This window comes from Poecilia formosa, unplaced genomic scaffold (assembly GCF_000485575.1).
Source record: "Poecilia formosa unplaced genomic scaffold, Poecilia_formosa-5.1.2 Scaffold250, whole genome shotgun sequence".
NCBI lineage: Eukaryota > Metazoa > Chordata > Actinopteri > Cyprinodontiformes > Poeciliidae > Poecilia > Poecilia formosa.
The window spans coordinates 653594-669472 of NW_006800189.1; the positions used below are offsets into that span (position 1 = coordinate 653594).

Consider the following 15879-nt stretch of genomic DNA (forward strand, 5'->3'; position numbering starts at 1 on the left):
CATCTTGGAAATGGCTAACAATATGCTAATAGGTTAAGAGCACCGAATAGTCCCAGACAAGCCACTTAATGGATGTTTTATCTGCAGGTCAGGAGTCTCATCAGCTGCCATCTCTCCTGACAAGATGTGCCAAGTCAAATTTACCGATAAAGTGCTTTTAACAAACAGGCCACAAACTGCTTGGGGCAGGACAAAGGACACAGACACGGAAATGTTTGTGGTGAAACGTGAAACCTGTTGGCAAACAATGGAAAATCGTTTGAGGGGAGATTCACATTGAAAGCAAAATGATCCGAGGACAAACAGAGATGACAAGGCTTCCTGTCGGAGCTCAAGCTTATTTAACTTCATTTACTAAACTGGTCCCATTTCAAATGGGGACGATTTTTGCCACATTTAGTTTGACATTGAGACCAAAGCAGAATTTCCTGTAACGTTTGTTATTACAACATGAATTTAGCAAAGTAAAAGTGAGCAGCAATATCCTTGACATGAACATTTAAGCCTTTACTCATATAAGACTTGGAAGTTTAATAAAATGTTTACAATTTTCTTCCTATCCCCAAATAAAGTAAAATCGACTACAGGTATATCACTGACAGCATCAAGTTTGGGAAATCTGATCTTGTGTCTGTAAAACAAACAAAACGTAGAAAATGTTGCTTACTCATTTTTTAAGCAAGTAAAACTATATAAACATAAAATCTTTCAAAATGGTGGTGCACGCACATATAAACATATAAGGGCTGGGTGATAGGAACTTAATCAAGATATTTTTTTTAACTAAAACTACTTATTGCTTCTTTGCAGTCTTTGTTAGGTAAATCTGTGAGAGTGACTGCAGGGCACAGCAACAATAGCCTGACAAATACATGAAAAACGTAGACCTACCATTTAAAATATGGCTCTTCAGTTTGTCTGTTACATAAAAAGTGTAATATATATATATATATATATCACTAAACCACACACAGTCACTGCAATTAATTATATTTTAATATTTATTAATGCTCTCATAAAACCAGAAGAGAAAATAATACAAATAAGAAATCTGATAGTAGCTTAAACATACAGACAAAAGTGTCTTCATCTTAAATGCAAAATGTATGTATATTTTGTAAAGTTTGCTCTGAATTTGTTGTTTTTCAGTCTGTATAATCAACGATTAATCGATTACTAAATTAGTTGACAATCATTTCAGTAATCGATTCATCATGATTAATCTGATTCTTTCAGCCCTAATTCTCATTCAAATTTTCAAAAATAAAGCAGAAATAATAATTTTCATCTAAAATGTTGATTAAAACACAACATTCGATATTATCTGCTGAGATAATCACTACAGTGATATATATACATGGGGCTACAGCTGGAATATAAAGTGCAGATGGCCCTTTAGGGGTCACTTTTACTGCTGCAACGCATCACCATCCCATCTGCACAGGTGTCACCCTCCATCTCTCCTCTCAGTGCCCCTAATAAACTCAGCCTATCTCCTCCTCTCTGCGCGGTGGCAGGTGTCCAGCCCAACTGCGGCCCCTCCAAAGACAACAAGGCCTGATAGCAGGGAAACAGGAGTGAGTTGACTGCATAACAAGGACTTATTATGATGATGAAATGTCCTACAAGGTCCCAAACACCCTCTTAAAGAAATCTCTACCTCTGATAAGGGGAGTCTAACAGTCAGCCACCCTAAGGCATGCGCGGGAGGAGGGACGGGTTCTAACCTGATTGGATCGGCGGCTCAGAGGGGGCGCATGTAACAAAATCAAATGGCCGTCAAGCCTGTGTCATGCATAATTAATTGGGCCTTCTACGACCAAGTACAGGAAAATCCATGGTCATTTGATTAGAGGGGGTTTGGAGGACTCTGAAGTGCATCGCTGTCTGAGCTGCTTCCACACCATCCCCGTGAGGATGGTGTCACAGAAACTTAAAGTTCAAGTTTGGTTTCAGCTGGAAGTTCAAGTCAAACCTGCTCTCACTGATGTTTGGAGGTAGGATGAGCTCATTAAGCAGGAGACGCATCCAAAACAGACAGACAGAAATAATCTAATGCTCATAATTGAGCAAAGAAAAGAAGACAAGCAAGCAGAAATCAGGAAAGCTCCACAATGTTAGCGTTTATGGAAGAATGGTAAGAAGAAATATTTTTTCTGGTCATTCCTCTATCCAACAGTAGCTTTTCAAAGAACGGCAAGAACTCCTCTCTGTTCAGTTTTCTACAAGCCAAATACGAACAAAGTGGAGGAAGATCTTCTGGATCAGTTGAGACAAAAACTGACCTTTTTGCCCAAATGCAAAACAGTGTGTGCCAGAAAACCCGATGCTGAAACCTGCTTTAAATTTAGGATTCTGCTAACCTTCCTACTATGAAGATGTATTTTTGTGCAAGTATACCTTGAATTAAAAAAGGTTAAATTTCTTTCATAACTTAAATAGTGAAACTTATGCAGTTTATTATACAGAATGATGCATTTAAAATGCATTTCAGTTCATCAACTGAATTAAACATAAACCTTCTGAATATCATGTACCAGCTAGAAGGAGATGCTGATTTTGTAGTGATGCTTCTTAGTTACAATTTTCACTTTTTCCTCCTTTTACCTGCTTTCTTTTTTGTGTATCTGCTGTCTTGTCTTTTTTAAGATAAGACACTCATTAATTGTTTTGAGGTTCTGTATTCTTCATAGAAACAACATAATTATGAAAATATCTGAAGAAATTATAGTTAAGACAAAAGCTAAAGCACTCTGCTTCCTAAAAGCACCTAAAACATTTGTGTGAGGATGCTGCCATCTGTAGGACAACTAAAGAACTACACAGGGTAATCGAGTCGATTTTTGTATGCAGGCAGAACTTTATTCAAAAAGAATATATACTGGAATTATAGATGAATATATTTACACATGTAAATAGATGATAAAATGTGAAAAATTGAGCTTCAGTTGCTGAAACCTCTGTATGCACCCTGTGTGCATATGGAGATGTCTTTCAGAGGTTGTTTTTTTTAATAAGGACAACTCCCTCTCATTCTAGGGAGATTTTCTGATGTTATCGTTAAATCAGTCACATGTCTCAAATAAAAGAAGAAAATAATCCACCATCATGTGCCCATCGCTGCTCGAAATGGAAGACAGCTTCCATCTGCGTCTCGCCATCATCTTTCCCATCGCAGCTGAGACATTTACTCCACAGACAGTTTTTTTTTTCTTTTTCATTTTTCAGTACCTTTATTTATGTACTTTCAGTAGTGACACTCTGGATCTGCTCTCAGATCCCATTAGTAGGAGCCGCTGTCTGGACCAACCGACTGCTACCGTCCAATCAGACTCGAGTGATTTTGTTTGGAGACTCAACTGGGTGTTACAATGAAGATGAAGGTTGGAAACTGTAGCGCGGTACCTGCTGGCAGTAGGGAGACGGGCGGAGTGTCTTCCTAGTTAGCCAGGTGGGGCTGAACGTCAGGGATGAGTGAGGTGAAGAAGGTGCTGATGAAGGCCCACGCCACGGTGAGGATGTTTGGCTCTGGCAGGGCCGCACCCAGGTCTTCGTTTTCATTGCCTCCTCCTCCTCCTTCCTCACCGCTGTCATCATCCTCCATCCCCTCATCCATGAGTCGCTCCTGGGACAAACGGACACAATCAGAGTCACATACGTACTCATGTTTTCAAGGCAACAACAGTTTTTGTGCAATCCTGTTGAACAATCATTTATGTTAATAGATTATAGGATAATAAATAAAAATGTGCAAAGTACCTAGTTTGTTGTTGAATGAACTAAACCTCCAGCTTTGCACATAGATGAACTATGCTTACAGGAGTTTCTTTTGCATCTTCTGTTATCAAATCAATTATTTTTCCTCACATACGGATTTTCTGAAGAGTCAATTTTGAAATACAACGCTGAGAGAAACAAAAATATATATAAATAGATGGGATACAGATACAAATACATTTGGAGGTGGATTTAATCTCTTGGGCTTGAGGCTTTTGCAAAAAAAAAAAAAAAAAAAAGTACAATTTAACATGTCATTTACTTTCAAAAGCAATGAAACACAGAAAACAGGAAAATGATGCTTCAAACTCACAATTTCCTGCATGTCCTGCTGCCTCTGCGCTTCTCCTGGAGGAGCGCCGGCCCGTTCTCCTCTGACGTTCTGCTGTTCTGGTCTGAAGGGAAACCACTGAGCCTGGTGCCTGAAACCATGAAATAAAAATAAACCTAAAATTATCAAAAAAGAAAAAAAAAATGGCATCTTAAGCTTTGGACAACAGACGGAAAATGATTTCCTCCACATTTACCCAGAATTGGTAAAATGCTAAAAGCTAATTACATATTTCTCAAGACTATGTATGAACATGTATCAAATGTACCAAATATGTCACATATTGGAAATGTTATGATTGTATTTCCATATAAGGTGATTTCAAAACAGATATCAGGAATCCAGACCTCAATATGAGCAGTGTGGGATTATTGTCATTAAGAACATAAAACAAATGAAGGATCTAAAGAAAAACTATTTTTACGTAAAAGCAGAACAAAGGCGGCTCTTTAAACTCTGTTCTGACCTCATTCTATGTGTTTCTGTGAGAATCTGTTCGGCCCGAATTTCCTGACAATGCACACAGAAAGCATGAGTGACTTACAGATAGATGAGCAACATGGCGCTGACCACCATGACAAAGCGACTGAAGGAGGAGTAGAAGTAAACGATGCTCAGCAGAACTCCAGCCCGTGAAACCGTGTACAACCAGTCCAGCCAGTCCTGGTTCAGCTCGTCGTCGTTCAGCACCGGGCCGCCCTGTGCGTTCATCTGGACCGGGTTGGCAGGCAGGTTCTCTTGTAGAGGGTCCTGGGCTGGGTTCGGGCCCAGCGGAGGCTGCACAGGTTCATTGGGCTGAGCGGGCTGATGAGGGGATGAGGAGGGAGGCGAGGAAGGAGGAGCGCTGGGAGGCTGTAACGCAGCTACTGCTGCCTGACTGCAAGGAGAAGAAACAACATAGATGTCAAGATTGAGAGGAAGAACAATTACAATTGAAATCCAAGGGAAGATTCCCATAAGGAAACTTGTTCACATGATGAGGTTTCATGGCTGCAGCTAAAGATTATGATAATCTATGATAAAAATTATCCCCTAAAATGCAATAACATGGCACTGCTTTAGTGAACACTTGATCATTTGTAACAATGAATGCATCTGCAGCTAAAAAAAAACTCAGGGAAGATAAATCCTGTCTACTTGGTGTCAGAAAGAATAATCTGTTGATATATAGAAGTTTAATTCACCCATCTTAAATGCAAAATGTATACTGCATGCTTTATTCTGTATACTCTAGTTAATTATTCAATTATTAGATGATGATTATAACTGATTAATTGTTTCCTACCTATAAGCTTGTAGAGGTGAGCCCTGGTAACACACTTACTATTGCATGTAGTAGTGGCGTGCGTACATCTGCTGCCACCACAGCATCTGCATGGGCATGCTGGCAGGAAGGCCCCCTTGTAGAGGCGCTCCATCTGGGCTGTGGAATATTACAGTTTTATTAGTTAATATAGTAACACTGAGGCACAGAAAGTAGAATAAAAGCACACATTAGCATTTGTAGAAAATGTATTTAAGCTTCAGAGTGTTGCCAGGATTTTCCCTCAATGTGAGGTTTATTGAAGTCAAACATATTTTACAGTTCTGTTTCCAGGCTTGTAAAGAACAAGACGTTCCATTCTGTAAATTAATCAGTATGCTGGGATGTCCTACTGTTGAAGTATATTATATGGCCCAAATGGTTGGGTTTGTGTCTGGTACCTCTTAAAGTTCAGGAGGTTTTTCCAAAAAAGCTGAATAGAAACTATTTACTAAAAGGTCACCTTATAAAAAGAGAATTTAGTCCTGCCGATGTCTGATGACGCGAGCAATCTCCTGTTTTCATCTCTCAGACAAATGTATTATAATTATGTCAAGCAATATTAATAAATATTGCTTAATTGGGAATATTTATGCCAATAAAGCAGGGTAATATTAACACTAAAAAAATCAGAAAAAAATGCTGCTCATGCCACTTAATTAGTTCAACAATTTATAGGTATTTAGAAAATAAAGAGAAGGTATGACCAATAACCATTACTTTCCTTTTCTGATTCCACTTTAGCAATCACAACTTTATGGACTATTTTTCCAATTCATTGTATGAGTGAGTTACAGGCTAAGAAAAAAAAATTATTATACGAATAAAGTCAAAATATTGCAAGAAAAACATTGTAGTGTTGCAAGAATAAAGTCGTAAGCGGAAATAAAACACCAAAATAATATGAGCATGATATTTTCATAATGAGAATAAACTCATATTACAAGAACAAAGAGAATAAATTCACAATATTATCAAAATAAGTAATAATAAAATTATACTACAAAAAGTCAAAACATTATAAGAATAAAGTCATAATAATATGAGAAAAGTTGTAATAACAGGAGAATAAAGTCGAATATAATATTACTAGAATGAAGTAGTAATTTTATAATAATACATGAAAAATAGTCAAATAAAATTAAATCATAAATGTTAAACATCTCGTGAAGTTATACTTTGGTTTTATAAATACAGACTTAATGTTGTCACATCAGATCTTGATAACTATTGAAGCTTTGCTCTCATTAAAAACTTTTTTCCAAGTAATTTTATGACTTTCTTCTGTTATTTTTGTGTCTATTTTGCAAATGTATGACTTTATTCTCATGATTTCAAAAACAACAACATCAACAATAAAAAATTAAGCCCTTTATATTACGGTTTTCACTCAAAACCTGCTCACCAGTGAGGAACTCCGTTGGTTGTCTGAGGATGGAAGGAGGGAAGGCCAGTGCGACGCCTCAACTCATCGCAAGATCCCGAGGGTGATGAAGAGACAGAAGAGGAGGAGGCTGATTGGCTGTCCAGGTTTGGCTTTGAGGCAGGTGAGGAGGAGCTGCTGCCATCTGAACTCTGCAAAAACATATAAACACTGATATAACCAAACAAATAAGTTACATTTGTGAAGAGGACAGATTAATCTAAGCAAGAAGTCTAAAAACAAAATCTTCCGTGAAGTGAAATACTTTGGTCACAGAAAAACATCCAACTCGATCTGGTTTCTGACTGGGTTTCTTTTAAACATATTTACTCACGCCGGCGTCAGAAGCAGGGGAGTTGGAGGGAGTGTGAGGCATTGGCGAGCCTGAGGGACCAAAAGACGGATAATCCAGATGCATCACGTGGCATTCATCCTGCTGCAGGGTTGATCATGCTGCAGACAACCAAATGATTTGAGAGGTGAGAAAGGATAGGCAGCAAAACAACAACAGAGACAAAGCCAGAAGCAGAGGAAGAGGAGAGATTACAGTGGAACAGGATGGAAGTCACACACACAATAATCCCCTTTTGTTTGTTTGATCAGCCATTGTTTGACAGGCAGCCTGTTTCAGTTCCCCCACAGGCTGAGGCACAATGAGGCAACTAAATACACAACGCTGCAGTTTCCCAGCTCATAGACAAATTGCATCTGCAAAATTAAATGTGTGTTTCTGTTTGTTCTTGGTATAGTAACACCCTTCAATTTATTAATAATGGTCTGAAGCCGTGGGACAGCTGCAAAACAGAAAATGTTCTTCATGGTTGTGTGATCCATATATCAAAAAGTATTCATAAAATCAAACAATTGTCAAATTATCATATAAAGCACTTTAAGACATGCAGAAATTACAGAAAAACTAGATTGTATCTGGTACATGTAAGAGCTCAAACGTTCAGTGTTACTACAAAGTCAGTTTCATTCAGAAAAAAAATACTTATGAAGTTCCAGCTGAGAAAAACTTGTCAAGTAACCAACAGATAAGATTATAAAAATGGAAATTATATATTTCAACCACAAACAAATGTGTGAAACGGTAAGCATAATGTATTACTCTCATTTTGATTTAGCTACCATTCCAAAACAGCAAAACTGATCACAGTATAGATTCAACAGTCAAACACAAACACGACTGATAAAACAAAAAAAAACTTAAACGAGTTAATTCATTACACCAATTACATTAAATAGTGAAACTGTTAAGCTAATCAATATCAACAATCATGTCTAAAAGGACAATAACATATTGTAAAACAGAGCAGCATCACTGGCTATTCTTTCATGAAACCCACAGTGGGAAAATAGTCTGAACACAAAACTCCCACAATATTGTCAATTTTTGGGGTTTCAAAACATTATCAACTTATATTATTTTCATGGTGTGAGTGACTAATTCTTCTTTTGGTGAATCAGAAATGTTTTTTTAAACTCCGATTTGAAATTTCATATTTTCACATAATGTTCTAGCATTGCTTACCTCTATGATCGCATTGCGGTCTTCCTCAGTAAATCTGCTCCAGTTTTTTGGATTGCTGCAAAACAAACAAAACATTAATAATATGATGAAGTGAGGAAGAGTGTTACAATTTAAATTCGAGGGTTAATAATTTGCTAAATTAAATTTTTGCTTGCTTGATTCAGGTTACCTAACTAGAGGGTCATTAACACACCATGCAGTAAATTTGAACACAAGTTTCAGTCACTGCTTGAAACCCAACATTTTATTGAATCTTAAATTAAGTTGAAAAGCAGTTCAGTGAGCCTAGATGGAATTGGAAAGATTAGCTTTTTTTTATTACAACCCCATTTCTGGCAAAAATGCTCCATCAAATGGATGTTTTGAGTACAGTGGTGGCTGCACAGTGGTGCAGTTGGTAGAGCTGGTGCCTTACAGCAAGAAGGTTCTGGGTTCGATTCCCAGCCTGGGTCTTTCTGCATGGAGTTTGAATGTTCTCCCTGTGCATGTGTGGGTTTCTCCGGGTACTCCGGTTTCCTCCCTCAGTCCAAAAACATGACTGCCAGGTTAATTGGCCTTACAGTGTCCCTAGGTGTGAGTGTGTGCATGCATGGTTGTTTGTCTCTGTGTTGCCCAGACTGGCGACCTGTCCAGGGTGACCCCACCTCTTGCCCAGAATGTTAGCTGGAGAGGAACCAGCAACCCTCCCTAAGGAACAAGGGTGTTAGAAAATGGTTGGATGAAGTACAGTGGCTTGCTGATTCAATTATACTAGCAGACTGGTTTGGATTTCAAAGCATATTCCAGGTATCTAGCACAGACTCACTTCCACGCAGCCAAAGAAAAAACAAACAAAAGGAAAACCTATGTATGTGGAAACTGTTGGCTATTTTCCAATTTTTTTTTTTTTTAAAAAGAAGTAACCATCTGTATGTGGCCAACCACAAGGCTGAGCTAACCAGAAACCAATTCCTCTGTTTAACTCATAGCAGTTTGACTTTAAGATAAATGTATCCAAATCTTCTGGTGAAGGCGATCCTAAAATTCCACTTATGAGTACACACTTTTTCATGACACAATCATGAACTGAACCAACGTAAAAATGAATGTCACATAACTATATTGTTTATCCTGAAAAACGTGTTCTAGTCAAGAAGTCTTATTTGCTGTAATCTTTATTTGGTCTGACAAGGATAAAAACTGTAGGATACTTTATATAGATAAATGTGGTTTTATTTTAAAAATAGAATTCAGATAAACAAAAATGAAAGAAAAATTGGAGAAATGCAGAGTTTGAATGAGAACATTCAGGGTTAGGGAGAACATTCAAACTCCATGCCGAAAGACCCCGGGCTGGGAATCAAACCCAGAACCTTCTTGCTGCAAGGCAACAGCTCTACCAACTGCACCACTATACAGTCTTATTAAAAAATAAGTAAAATAAATTGGTAAAGTATATTTAATGTGTTGTGTTTACTAACTACATATTTTAAATTAGCTGTAAATGAATGAACATAATTTGTTTGGTAAGCTCTGGGACAACGTTCTTCTTTATATAAAAAAAGCCTGTAAAGAAAACAATATAGTTTTTTTTTTCCTGAAGTCTTTCTTAGTCGTTTGTCTGTTTAGTTTTAGAAAAGGAAGTGCAGAAAAGGAATTTACTTTTAAATGATACATGTAAGATTTTGAACAACAGCTAAATCTTAACAGTTACTTTATCATCAAAACACCTGTTTTCAACTATAAAATACAGATTTTGGAAACACTAAGAGAGGCTTTACTGTTTTATGACATTGTGAAAACTAAAAAATTTTATTTAATATTATGCAACCTAACACAGGAGAAAACACACAACAGGTTTATAGTTTACACATATGTTGAAATTTGTTAGTTGCTGTTCTGTATTTCATAAAACCTGATTCTTTAATTGCAGAAATACACAAAACAGAGGTCAAAACAGAAACTAAATGTCACTGAGGCGCAGTTTCAGGGTTTCTATTGACTCTCACTGCCACCTGCCATGTTTACTGGCATTTCAATCTTCCCTCAAAGAGGCAGAAGCCTTGGGGGGTCCGACGTAATAACAGCTACCTAAACAATTAGGCATTTTCAAATTAAAACCTCGCTTTTTAAAAGACAAATGGATAGTTTTAAAGGAAGTTTTTATTTAAACCCTATTCATGAAGCTACGGTTAGCTTGCCAGCTTGTTAGCCAGTTTAACTAGCCATGTATCACATCGTTACTTCATTGACAACATATTTATCCGTCTGAGTTTTATACATATACTCAAAAAATACTTTTCTGTACCTGTTTCCTCCTTTAACAGCGTCGTCTCCGCACCCCTGCTAGTCTCGGCTCGCCTGCCTTGTTTTTATGTCGACTATGGGAGCGGAACCCACGTGACCTCCGCCTTCATAACAGCTGATTATGACGTCAAGGAGCTTCCTAGCTGGCCATGTTGGAGGACACACAAGTCTGAAGCGACAATGAAACTGTGATGCGTGGTCCTTCATAGATGCACAATGCCGAGTTTCTGTGCTATAGTCGGCTGTGGAAACCGAGGACAAAGGGACGTGAAGAGCTTCTTCCGGTTACCGGCGGTCATCACGAACCAGGGCGAGAAAACGGAGGGCTTGTCCAGACGGAGGCGATGTTTGTGGTTGTCAAAAATAGCGAGGGATAATCTGCGAGATTCAATGCTACCTTACATCCGCGTCTGCTCGGATCACTTCACATCAGGTTAGTCTCTATTACAGTTGTAGTTCCAGCATGGAATAAGGTGAGTTATAAAGTAAAAATGTAATTTACTGTTGTCAGGGCAACAAAAGGTAAGTGTCGAATTCCCCCCCCCCACTTCCCATCCCCACTATTTCCTCTGTAAGGTGTATAAATGTTATTGTCTCTAAATGCCACCAAACTTCTTTTTAACACTTAACACATAAAACCTATCACCTTTTCTAAACAGTTTTGCTTAGAGACAACAATAAACAAGCCAGGACTAGTACAGCCAATGTTTTTCCTGTTTAAAAAATGGACTAGTATTAAGAATTTTTATTTTATTTTATATTTTTAAGTAGAAAACGGTTTAGGCAAATTAACTTTCATCAATAATATGGAGAATTTACATTTAGATCTAACATATAGGTATAATATTTTTATTTTGATTTAACATTTAGTTTTAACATTTAGATAGAAATTTATTAAGATAGATATTTAACATTTAAATCTAATATTTATATTAACATTTAGATTTTATAAAATAATGTGTAAAATGGTAATTTCATGGCATGGTAATTTCTGATTTTTTAAATAGACATTTTAATTAATAAAAGATAAAAAAAATTTCTGCTATTTCTTTTGCATTCATATTTTACACTTGAGATTTAAGGATGAGCAGCAAAAGCAAATGACGTGGATTAGCAGTGCTTTCCAACAACTGATGACGTCATCCAGGAAATGTTAAAGTGGATGACATCCCACAGTAGAGTAGCTGGAGATTGAGACTGTCATACAGCAAAAGTCTTCAGTCAGAAGTCTCTTCAGATTTGTTGCAAGATTGACTGCTACTGGAGATCTTTCCTGCCCACAGCATCACCATCCAGAATGACTCTGATGTTATTTGAAGTTATGACAATAGTCATTTTCCCTTTGGGATAAACAAAGTATTTTTGAAATTTTGTGTAATTTTAAAGTGAAACATATTGTGCTGAACTTTGTTTTCTCCTAGGCCGACCTTCAGCTCTGTATGATGATGCCAACCCAGACTGGGCGCCTTCTATAAATCTGGGCTGTGATGGGAGGGATGAGGTAACCATTTCCACTGGTGGCACACAAAGACGCAAAAGGAAGCGTTTTTGGAGAAAAAAGATTTTAGAGCAAGTTGCTGCTTCAGCATTGCTTGATCTAAGAGATGCTGCTCATGAAGACGATGAGGAATATACTGAACACAGGAAATCAGTTAACGTTCAGACTGATCTCACCTCTGAATGCATCACTTCAATGCAGATGGAAATAAAGAGACTCATAGAGGAAAACCAAACTTTGAGGAAGGATGTTGCAGCTCTAAATTTAAAGGACTTTTAATTTCAATTTGAATGACTTGTGAAAATACAAAGAATAACAAACTTTGCATAGAATAATAGTTTTGTTTTACTGTAGCCATGTTCCTCCTTTTCAGATGTGGACGGAGCTAAAAACTCATCTGTAAAAGATTAATTTGCAAGTAATACTGATGAGGTCACCTTATTTATTAGTGTTTTTGATACTTGACGTTAGTTAAGTATCAAGTCAACACCAATGATTGTCTGTTTGAGCTCCTGATCATCCATGATTTGCAGCAGAGACGTTTTGGTTTCTGGGTGGAAGTAAGTGTTGTGACGTTCTCTCATGTCCCACATAAAGGAATAAACAAAGGCAGAGCAGGCTCTGCTAAAGACAGTTCTGGTCTGAAATCTATATGCATTCATAACTGACATGAACAGGATATTAATTTGGTTCTTTGAGTGATTTATTTCAGCTGCTCATTTTAAAGATGAACTGGACTGAAAATACCTTCATTAAAAAAGAAATAAAGGACTTGATTTGTACACTTTGGCTGTGTTGTGCTTCTATCAGAGAAGGCACAACACAGCCTGAGATTTCCTGAGATTGATGTTTGATTTGACTGTTTAAGCATACAAGGATCACAAAACTTTTTTAAAAATGTGTAAAAGCTACTTTTGATACTTATTCATTTTAGAAAAGTAGCATTTTTTTTAAAAGTCTTTATTATCCACAGCTGACCAAACAGAATGTTAGATAGTACACAGCAAAGTAAAGTGCATGAGGTGGCTTGTTTGGGTGGCTCTTTTCAATAAGAATTCCCATAGTCAGCTCTTCTTGTTTACATTACAGTTCACAGTACGGCACCAAATTATCTGTAGTTCTGATTACTGCTTCAGTTTGCGCAGAACCTCCCGGGTCAGCTGCTTACTGTACCGATTGATCTTCCAGTGTCCCGGCATCCATCCTAGGAGAAAACGATGGAAATCCGTCCACGCGAATGCAAACATCTCTCTCCACTCCTTCTCAAGAGCATTAAAGTTCACATCTTTATTAACAAATGCCTTCAGTTCTGCGAAATAGTGGTCCAACAATCCCGGTACCCGTTTATCACATTCCCTCTCATCCATGCAGCTACCGAGAAAATACACAACATCTTTCATCCCACAGCCGCCGCCGACGTACTGAAAGTCCACGGCGGCCACTTTGAGTCCGCTCTTTGAGAAGCAGAAGTTGGCCAGCTTGGCGTCTCCGTGAACGATGGTTTTAAAGTTACACTCGTTGAGGATCCTGTCGATGTCGCCCGCTGCGGCTTTGAGCTCAGCGTTGTCCATGGCTTCCAGCTCATCTGGCTGGGTCTCCAGGTGCCAGTAGGTGCCGACTGGCCACAGACCCTCTGGGGTCACACCCAGGAAGAGGGCATGGAAGTGGGCGAGCCAGCTCAGGCAGGCCCTTATCTCTTTGTCCTTCAAGCTGGTTCTGCAAATGAAAACATGAAAAATCACATTTCATCTGCAATTTGGTAAATAAAATCACTGATTTGTAACTACTGTATCCAATTGGAGAATTGGTTTGAAAGTTCAAAAAAGCCTTTTTTCAGATAAATTATAGAAAAAAAATACAAGAGCTCAAGAACAAACGTATTTGCTTTTTTAAAATTTTAATTAGATTACTCGGTCAGATCGGTGCAAAGACCTTTAATAGACATCCAGCATGCAGCGTTGGACACTGACATTAGCTTAGGGGACGTCTGTGCAGCTTCAACATGTTTTGCATTGAGATCCTATTTTAAGATTTAATAGCTTCGGTGATAGGCCTACTCCTTTTTGCATACATTGCTCATAACAAAAGACTTTTCCAGCTGACATTTTTTTTGAAGCAAAATTAACCCAAGCGGGTCAAGAGAAGCAGCTGTGTTCAATCAAAGGCACCCCTAAAAAAATGAAATGGGCTTTTATCCTTCATTTAAAGGAACTCAGTGTTTCAGCTGCATTGCAGTTTTATGCAAGTTTATTTTAGATTAGATGAGCATAACAACTGAAAGCTGCTTTTCCATGTTTGGTGGGATCTAGGGATGCAGCGTAGAACCAGTCATCTGAAAGGTTGATACATCAAATCAGAGTGCATAGAGAGCGTATAGTGTAATATTAAAGGGGCAGGTGTTGTTAATTTTTTTATACAGGTGTGGCAATGATGATTTTGCTCTGTTCAGATGAGAACAACAATAGAGGCAGTTTGCTCAAAGATTGTGATTATAAATTGTTTCATATTGGTGGTTAATGGTGTATAACTCTTCTGGTTAGGTGAAGCCATTTCAGAGATACTCACATTTACAAACTGCTTTAATTTTGACTGTCTGTGGTCATACCTTCTCTGGTCATAGCCCTCCACATCCAGATCTTCCAGAACTATCAGCATCTCGTCGCCATAGGAACGGGCGGCAAGGCAGGCGGGGATGCGGCAGCTCTGATTAGTGGAGTAGTTCTGGTACCAGTGGGTCTCCACCTGGTAGGACCTGACTTTACGGGCGTGGGAGCGATTCGTGTTCCAGCCGCCCGGGTGCTCTGCGTCTTCCGGAAACTTGACGTGTTTGACCACCACCGAGGGCCGCCCACAGCCCTCAAGGTGCAGCCGCACTATCTCCCCGTAACCGCTCCACAGAGTCTGGATCTTAGCGCCGACACGCAGCGATGAAGCACCGCATGTCTGCAGGATGAGGTCCTGGTACTCCTGCTTCATTTCCACGGACAGATCTGAACCAAACGGACAGTGGAGCGCAGTGTTTGAGTCACGTTGACAAAAGACATTTGTTGTCTTTTGTCAACAAATGATTAAACTTGGGCGATTAAGCAGGAAAACCAAAAGCAAGCAGTTATGGCAAAGAGTTGAAAAAAGAAAGCAAATGCATGACATTAAATGAGGTACGATATATATAAAAAAGGAAAAACAAGAATCGATTATTACAAGTATTTACCCTCAGCTTCCTGACGGAGACACCCTTTCTTCTTCAGCTGTGTTTATTTATTTGTTGGCGCATTGCCGCCACCTACTGGACAGCAGTGGGGATTTGAAAAGGAAAAACGCTGAAATTAGATAATCCTTACTCTCTTTTTCTTTCAAGTCTTACACAGAAAAGTCGGAACTCTTTCGGAATCTTCAAAATAGTGTTTGTTTTAATAAGTCTGCCCTTCCAATCTGGTATTTACACCTTAGGTATTTATCCAGTACATTGTTTCTAATAGTAGCATGCTGCCCCAAACAGAGAGGCAGTTGACTCTCTTACTCTTTATGGCTTTGTAATACTTCCTAGTTACTTTGTTCACTTTCTGCTCCACTTGCATTACTGCTTTTCATCTTTCATTTCCTTCAAGGCCATTCACTGTGCTTACCTTCCCTATTATGCAAAAAATTTGCAAAAACCACAGCATCAGTCTCCAGTGTCATTTTGTTCTCCATCCCCTCAGAAGTAAATGAAGTGTTGCTGATTGTT

At 38.4% G+C, this 15879-nt stretch overlaps 2 protein-coding genes across 2 annotated transcripts; both read right to left on the reverse strand.

Annotated features, from left to right (window-relative positions):
* Window positions 1–3207: 3207 nt before the first annotated feature.
* On the reverse strand, window positions 3208–10744 carry herpud2 (HERPUD family member 2). The gene is made up of 8 exons (XM_007569880.2): window positions 10656–10744; window positions 8369–8423; window positions 7169–7287; window positions 6817–6986; window positions 5433–5531; window positions 4653–4985; window positions 4091–4199; window positions 3208–3625 (listed from the first exon to the last, which is right to left on the reverse strand). Exons 3-8 carry the CDS (start codon window positions 7250–7252, stop codon window positions 3440–3442), a joined length of 981 nt encoding a protein of 326 aa, XP_007569942.1. The 5' UTR covers window positions 7253–7287; window positions 8369–8423; window positions 10656–10744; the 3' UTR covers window positions 3208–3439.
* A 2320-nt stretch (window positions 10745–13064) lies between these two features.
* pkdc (protein kinase-like domain containing) lies at window positions 13065–15469 on the reverse strand. Its single transcript, XM_007569881.2, has 3 exons — window positions 15364–15469; window positions 14758–15142; window positions 13065–13868 (listed from the first exon to the last, which is right to left on the reverse strand). Exons 2-3 carry the CDS (start codon window positions 15126–15128, stop codon window positions 13277–13279), a joined length of 963 nt encoding a protein of 320 aa, XP_007569943.1. The 5' UTR covers window positions 15129–15142; window positions 15364–15469; the 3' UTR covers window positions 13065–13276.
* Between the last annotated feature and the right edge of the window lie 410 nt (window positions 15470–15879).

Excerpts from the sequence above, each read along its gene's own strand:
- herpud2 (XM_007569880.2), bottom strand. The coding sequence starts at position 7,252 with ATGCATCTGGATTATCCGTCTTTTGGTCCCTCAGGCTCGCCAATGCCT. Across the intron at positions 6,987-7,168 it reads CCCCTGCTTCTGACGCCGGC|AGTTCAGATGGCAGCAGCTC; the intron begins GTGAGTAAATAT and ends ATGTTTTTGCAG. Across the intron at positions 3,626-4,090 it reads AGCAGGACATGCAGGAAATT|GAGCGACTCATGGATGAGGG; the intron begins GTGAGTTTGAAG and ends CGTTTGTCCCAG.
- pkdc (XM_007569881.2), bottom strand. The coding sequence starts at position 15,128 with ATGAAGCAGGAGTACCAGGACCTCATCCTGCAGACATGCGGTGCTTCA. Across the intron at positions 13,869-14,757 it reads GAGGGCTATGACCAGAGAAG|AACCAGCTTGAAGGACAAAG; the intron begins GTATGACCACAG and ends TTTCATTTGCAG.